The 7387-nt window shown below is 45.4% G+C and overlaps 1 protein-coding gene across 3 annotated transcripts in view; it reads right to left on the minus strand.

Moving 5' to 3' along the window:
• AQP4 (aquaporin 4) overlaps positions 1-7387 on the minus strand; it is a 31431-nt gene that overhangs the window by 12575 nt on the left and 11469 nt on the right. For all 3 annotated transcript variants that reach the window (XM_019526530.1, XM_019526539.1, XM_019526547.1), the window contains 3 exons: positions 1551-1965; positions 556-720; positions 113-193 (listed from right to left, as the gene is read on the minus strand). In XM_019526530.1, the coding sequence (XP_019382075.1) occupies positions 113-193; positions 556-720; positions 1551-1965 (661 nt within the window). The remainder of the gene's footprint in view (positions 1-112; positions 194-555; positions 721-1550; positions 1966-7387) is intronic.

The raw sequence follows: 7387 nt of genomic DNA on the forward strand, positions 1-7387 counted from the left end.
TCATTAATGGTCTGTGTGGAATGTGCTATGAAGAACAAGAAAAAAGTTGAGGGGAATTAAAGAAATGCTCGGTGGCATTGTAATGGTAAATGAAACATAAATGCAGGGTTACCCATTGGTTTTCCCATTTTCCCATAATAACAGCAGGTCCAAACGATCGAGCAGGGTTCATACTGGCACCAGTGTAGTTGATCTATAAAAATATAAAAGGTTAAATGTTATTGTTATTAGAAGATTAGTATTCAGCCAATGCTAGTCACTCCTGTCATTTGCTGCAATGTAGGAATCTCTGGTTTTGTATTGCTGTTCATCATTGTAGTATTAGAGGCATTATCATCCTCCAGTCCACTTACCATTCTGCTCATACAACTAACAAAAGCATCACATAAATAGGCAGATAAGGCTTAGACTAAGGTCCTCTCTGGAAAGCCTCCCTGTTGATTTCAATGAGCTTTGGGTTGGATCCACAGCAGCTGCAAAGGCTGCAGGCTCTCCTGCCTAGTTCTGGAGTGGGGACACTGGAAAATCTCTATTACTGAGAAGCCATTCACTTACTGCAAATAAATGTCCAATTGCAACAGAAAATCCAATTGCTAAAGCTACTGAACCAGTGACGTCTTTTCGTTTTGAATCACAGCTGGCAAAAATAGTAAAAACCAGCTGGAATGTAATTATCAACTCCACCAGGAGTCCATGGCCAGCGGAGAGATTGCCATGTACCTGGGAAAAAAAAAAAGAAACAGAGATGAAGCAAATGTGAGTCTGCAATTCAAACAGGCACTCAAATTTTAATTGTTTTGTGATTAAGACAGTTTAAAATGGTGCACAATGATGAAACACCATTGCACTTTATAGAGGTTTGAATTAATTTTCCACACTTTTTATTCTGACAGCCATAGAAAATTCCTGTTAGACTGATGAAGAAAGTTCTACGTTATTCCACTAAGAACTTCAAAGTTAAACTACAGAACACAGTTGACTTTTACACAGGGATTTGCAAATGCTGCACTTAAACTTGCACAATTTTCTTCTTGGGAGCGCTGTAATATACTATTCAATTATAAATTCATTAATTAGCCCCAGCTTAATTAATTTAAATTTCAATTAAAAATTAAGCAGTATGCGGCTCAAGTGCATTTTAATAAGTCCTGCAACAGGGCTAACTGATGGCATTCCTTATTAGTTTAGAACAAAGCTGAAATCTAAGGCACAATCTATTTCAAAAGTGTGTCATTTTAAATTGATATTTTTTTCAATCACCATTATAAAGACATAGAATTAATTTCCTACACAAGTCATCTTAAAGTTGTATTTCATGCATGTATTATTTAAATTGTGTATGTAAATAAGCATTACCTGTTCTCATCAGATTTGGGGAAGTTCTAGAAAAGAAAACTTCTGTAAAATAATAGCTATGAACTTGTCCTAATGAGAGCTTAAAAAAATCTAGGAGTTATAAATAAGCCAGCAATAACCTTAAAGCATCACTATGCAACAGTAACTGTATTGTCTAATTATTCTGCTTTAAGAGTAGGAGGAAAAGTTGTTACCATAGTAACTCCCAAGCCTCCCACCACATCTTGGGGTGTGACAAGGTAGAGAAGTCCTGCCCCTGCAATAGCCCCCAGGCACTGGGCAACAATGTAGAAGACAGACTTGGCAAGGCTGATCTTCCTAGTGCAGACCATAGCAACAGTCACAGCAGGGTTAATATGGCCTCCACTGATGTGTCCAAAACACTGTACCATAGTTGCAATGCTGAGTCCAAAGCAGAGAGAAATAAGGACCATGTCTACAGGGAGGGGCTTTTCAGCTCCACCCCAGTTGATTGTAGAGCCAAGGCTGAGGAGGACAAAAATTAGCATGGCCAAAAATTCTGCTGAAACAGCTTTCCAGAAAGGCTGAGTCCAGACTCCTTTAAACGCCACCATGATGGTCTCACACTTACACAGACGTCCACACTTGCTGAAAAGAAAAACAAATCTGCATCAGAAGACACCAAATCAGCCTCAAGTTTTGCAGAACAGCATCGTTATCTGGCAGACTTTCTGGGGACAGCAGCAATGTCAAGCATTCTGAGAGGTCCAACACCAGAATTATGCATTGTGAGACAAGCTGCCCTTGAAAACATCAGTAATATTTGAGGAGCTCTTCCCGCAGGGGTAGGCAACTTCCAGCATGTGTGCCAGTGTGGCAGGTGAAGGCATTTTGCTTGGCACACGCCCCCGGACAGACGGTGGAGGACCCACGAGGGTCCGATCCTTGTTGCGGCAGTGCAGCCCTGGCCCCTTCCCTGCCATCCACCTCGAGATGCATATACATCCACCACTGGCAATGAGGTGGGCCAGGGCTCTACAGACCCCCATGCAGCTGCTTGCAGCCTCTCCACTGCCTGCTACAAGCAACCCGGGGTCCATGGCAGGTGGCAGGGGCCTGCCCAGAGCCTGATCCAGCTATGGCAGGCAGCCAGGAGGCGGCAAGCAGCTGCACCAGGGTCCAGCCCAGCTCCCTGCTGGCGGCAGGTGGATGCCAGGGAAGGGGCTGAGGCTGCACTGCCACAACAAGGATCAGGTGCCTGGTGGCTCCCCCGCTGTCTGCCCCGGCATGCCAACATCTTACAAGTTGAAGTTGTGGGTGTTTTTGGCACTCTCCCCAAAAGCATTCCTAACCCCTGTCTTAGCATATTGCACTCTGCAGGACTATACCCCCATGTGTTTGATAAGGGAAGTTTAGGGAAAATCAGGACTTTTACAAAGTAAACCCAATAGTTCAGTAAAGGCCAAGCTCTCAGCTAACAGCCTCGGTGTGATTTCCCTGGCACTGCTTTTATAAGAGAAAGTCTTTTTGTTTTGTTATTGATTCAAAACCATATTTAAAAATGTATGCACAGACAATAATCTCTTCACCCTGGAGATGGCATAGAAATGAATTCAGCCACAAGGACATAAAATATCCTAAATTTTGTCCCCTGAATCAAACATTCAGTAGTTAAGCTGTTTTCTTTTGGTTGTGCTTTTAAGATGAGAAAGGAGATACAGTGATTTAATTGAAGGGGGGGGGCAGGTTTGAGAGCTCTGTGCAAGGAGGAAGAAGAAGTGTTTTGGTTTCAACTCTGCACCTGCTCTAATATTTATTAGCTACCCTGCTTTCAGGAGTAATTACATTTTTGTTAAATGCCCAGAGACCCAAGAAAGTGGGTCACCATAGAAAAGTAATTTGTAGTATTAATAAATTAGGTGAATAAACCAAAAGGGGAGATTTTTATGAATTTCCAAGAAAAGAAAACAAGACTGGCAAAAAAGAAAAGAAAAAGGAAAAAGTTAAAAAGACTGGTTAAAGAGAAAAAAAGAAAAAGAAAAAAGTAGTGAACAGCTACAGCTCACAGCAGCATTTTAAGTGGAAGGATAGAGAAGTGTAATAACTGGTTATGTGAGGAAGCTAAGCTACACACCAAACACAACTTACATCTGAAGAAATGTGCTGAAGGAAGTATCTTCACAAGAGTGCATATGGCCTTTTCAAGTTACCACGAACACAAAAGCCCAGAACTTCCTTATCTCCTTTCTGACCCTGTTTTGCTGTGCAATCTTGGACAGATCATTTAAACACTGCCTCAGTTTCCCAACATCTGAGATAAGAACAGTAATCACCTCATGCATCTCCTTTGGCCATTATGAAACTTAACCAATTGCCTAGTATTTGTGAAATGATGTGAGACCTTTGGGTAGAGGTTGCCCTGTTAGTTATGGACCAAAACTGAAATTTCAGACTGGACTGCTTAAAAAATGTCAGTACCTAGATATAAACACTACCTCTAGAGTTTTGGTTTCAGGTAAGACTCTGGACAAAAAACTCCTAAAAACCTAGGGCTAACCCTTTCATTTCTAAATGACACTATTTTCACAAGATTACAGCTTCAGACTATGGAAATCTTGCAACAACAGCCACACTGGCAAGGTTTCAATCATTTAAAATAGCCACATTTCACAAAAAGCTGTTTATATAAATTTGGCACCAAATTTGAATCTTAACCCTGATTCTCACATTAAGCCAAACTCAATCATTATTCTAGGTCTAATGCAGATCCAGCTAAAAAGGACCTTGTTAGCATCAACTTACACTAGCAGACTGAGGGTAGGATAGAGCCAGGAACTGCCTAACTATGATTCTGGATCTGCTCTTGCATCAGTGTGCAATGTTAGCTCATGCACAACCTCTCAGTGCCTCATTTTCCTCCTCTTTAAATAGGTACAAAAATATCTTCTTACCTTATCGAGGATATTATAGCCCACTGGGGACCAATGTTTTGATCAGTCCCTCATCCACCCTTAGTGCTCCACCAATTCCCTTCCCCTTCCCAATCTGATGCTCTGCTTTCTGCTTCCTTCCCTATCTGTCACCGTGGTGCTTGTCTCCTCCTTGATCTGTCGTATTGCACACGCACACAGGCTGCCTGTGCCAGTTATGACATGCATGCTGCAGGTTGGCCACTTCAATTATAACCTACCCTTTGTATTAGCAGGATGCAGGGGAGGAGAAAAGACACCTCTTCCTTGTACCTCTTTGCCACCTTCCACTGCTTCTAGCAGGCAGGGAGCAGAAGGATCTGCGAAGTGCTCACATTCTCCTACCTTTGTATAAACTGGCTGATGTGGACAAGCAAATGCGTCTGTTGGCATACTTTCATTGGCACTTAAGAAAACTTGTGTGTCAACTTTCAGCTTGGTGTAGTGTACCCCTCTTTGAAGCTGTCGAGATGGATACTGGGAAACTAGAGACTGTAACTCTGGGCATCACAGTTTTTCCTGGGCTGTCTTGTATAGTGGGCACGGTAATTCTGCATGACTTATTTAAATATGTTTACCTTAAAAATGAAAAAGATGCTATATGAGAGCCAGGTATTATTATCAAAGCATAACACAATGAATAACGAGAAGCTGTTTTCCAAGAGAAGGCGAACTCCTATCCTGCTGATCCTAAGAGCGCAATGAACCAGTACTGTCTCATCTATATTTTGCAATGATTTATTTCAAATATTTGATTCTGTCTGCACACAGCTCTTTTAGCATCCTGCAGGCATGGGTGTGCCAACATGGCTATAAAGCTGTAATTGTACACTCTTAACTGCTGAGAAGATTGGCAGACTGGTCTAGAGCAGGGGTGCTCAATCTCCTACCCTGTCCCAGCCTGGATGAGTGATGTGGGCCTGGTTGGCATGTGGGTACAATTCCATTCACTGACGGTGGTCTGAACCTCGTATCATGTCTGGCCATGCACTGCTTGACCCCACATGCTGGATCTGGCCACAGAAAGATCCCAAGCGCCGGCCCCACCATGGACTGGCGTGATCTAGCATGCAGGGCCATATCATCAGCTTGCAGGGCTCTGCATGGGTCTAGAGGACAGTGTAGTGAACTGGGAATCAGAAGACAGAGGCCCATGAGGTTTAGTTCTCAATCCTCCACTGATCTGCTGTGTGACCCTGAGCAAATCACTTCATACCTCTGTGCTTGTGTTTCCCCTATGTCGTTTAGCTGTTAGAACTATTTAGATAATAAACTGTTTGGGACACAGACTTCTCTATGCTGCTAGGCACTGTATGAGCATATAGTTAAAGTTGCAATCTTGATTATGGCCTATAAACAGAGTACAAATTAAGGGCGAGCTCGGGGGGGAGGGTCTGAGCCCCCTTGTAAGATTTGAAAATTGTAACCTGGCGGGCCTCCAATCAGATTACTCCTTCACTTAGGTGGACTTGTTAATGAATGAACCATTTGGGGTTTTTTTTTGCAGACCCCTCTCCAAGAGTAAAAGTATAATTCAAACCCCGCCTATAAGCATTATTGTAAAAGAAATAATAAAGTCCGCTTTTTAAAACGTTGCCTAATAATACTTCAACAAATGAAATGAGCCGCACGTAGTTAATGCAAGCTTGCTACAAACAATGCCACGCACTTCAATTGCTCAAATTCTTTGGGAATAATAGGTGTATTAGCAAAGGCATCACTGTAGCAAGCTGGAGCATTTTCAGCTCTGCTTTGGTACAGCTGTTCGTAGCTCAAATACTCATTACTCACTTAGATGCATACTTATGTCAGCTGTTTGGCAATAGGCTTTTCTATTAAATTTGGTTTGTTTTCAAACTGATACACTTACCAAGCATGTGGTACTTACAGTACCACCTGCTTGTGGTACTTCTGTGGGGTGAGCGTGGGGCAGCAGAGAGGTGCAATGCTGAGCTTTTAACTGCGCAGGTAGAGAATAAAGAAGTATTTGGGGTGGCAAATGCTTCCAGGGCAGCAGTTAGAAAGAAATACTGGGGAAAACACTGCTGTTCACCAGCCGTCCTCATGGACAACAGCAGTGGGATCCCAGGCCCCTCCAAGGAAGCTCTTTTTCACACAGCGCATCCTTCAGGTGTGCAACCATGGAAGCCGATGCTGTAGCCAGATCTAAAGAGGGACTGGACATGGGCTTGGAGGAGCGGGGCAGTGGGAGTGAGGGGCATGGCCTGTGAATTGCAGGGTCTGGGACACTGGACCCCAGACCTTGTGATTTAGAGGCCGTGGCCCCCATTTCCCTGCTCCTGCTGCCCCTATCTTCCAAGCCCATGTCCACAGGCGACTGGCAGTGGGTGCATGTGCCCCCCGACGAGTCTGGTGTCCCCCGATGGCTGACACTGATGCTGTTGGTAAGGCTGTTCCCCCCCTGACAGAGTCAGTGGCTTCTGCAGGTGCGCCCCCAGGTTAAGGAGGCACCAGGCACTCATGCCCATGTCCGGTCCCTCTCCCAGACTCCGGAGGCTCCAAGTGGGAGAGGAACAGTCAGGGCGGTCCATGGGTAATTGGTGCCCTAGGCAAACTGTGAACCTCAGCACCCAAAAGGTAGGAGTCGCGAGTGTAGCGATCTTTCCTCTGAGACCTTTCCAGAGGTCTTTCTCCCCTTACTGAACTTAGACCAAGGTGGAGCCCTAGCTGGCTAGGGCTGTTATTGAGAATGATGTTCCTGTTATTTTGGTCTGCCTATCATTTTGGCACCACCCCCTTCCTCCCCCCCAACTTTTGGCAACACGGTAGGCAACAGCCTAGTTCGCCTAATGGTTGGGCCTGCCCTGGGAACAGTGGGGGAGGAGAGGGGAGGGGAGGGGAGGGGAGGGGAGAGGATAAACCCCCTGCTCAGTCCCGCTTGGGCAGCAGAGCCGAGGGGCGCAGGGTGTGGCCCCGGCCGGGGCAGCTCTACTGGGGCAAGGGGGCCCCAGCAGGCGGCTGGCTGGGGGCACAGCCCCGCATCGCCCTTGCCCGTCACCCCCTCGGGGCTGATGCCCCCGGCCAGTCCTCCTCCCTGCCCCGGGCCCGGGCCCCTCCCCCGGCGAGCGGCACTCACGGGC

Source organism: Gavialis gangeticus, unplaced genomic scaffold (assembly GCF_001723915.1).
Source record: "Gavialis gangeticus isolate Ggan-Ray unplaced genomic scaffold, GavGan_comp1, whole genome shotgun sequence".
Classification (NCBI taxonomy): Eukaryota; Metazoa; Chordata; order Crocodylia; family Gavialidae; genus Gavialis; species Gavialis gangeticus.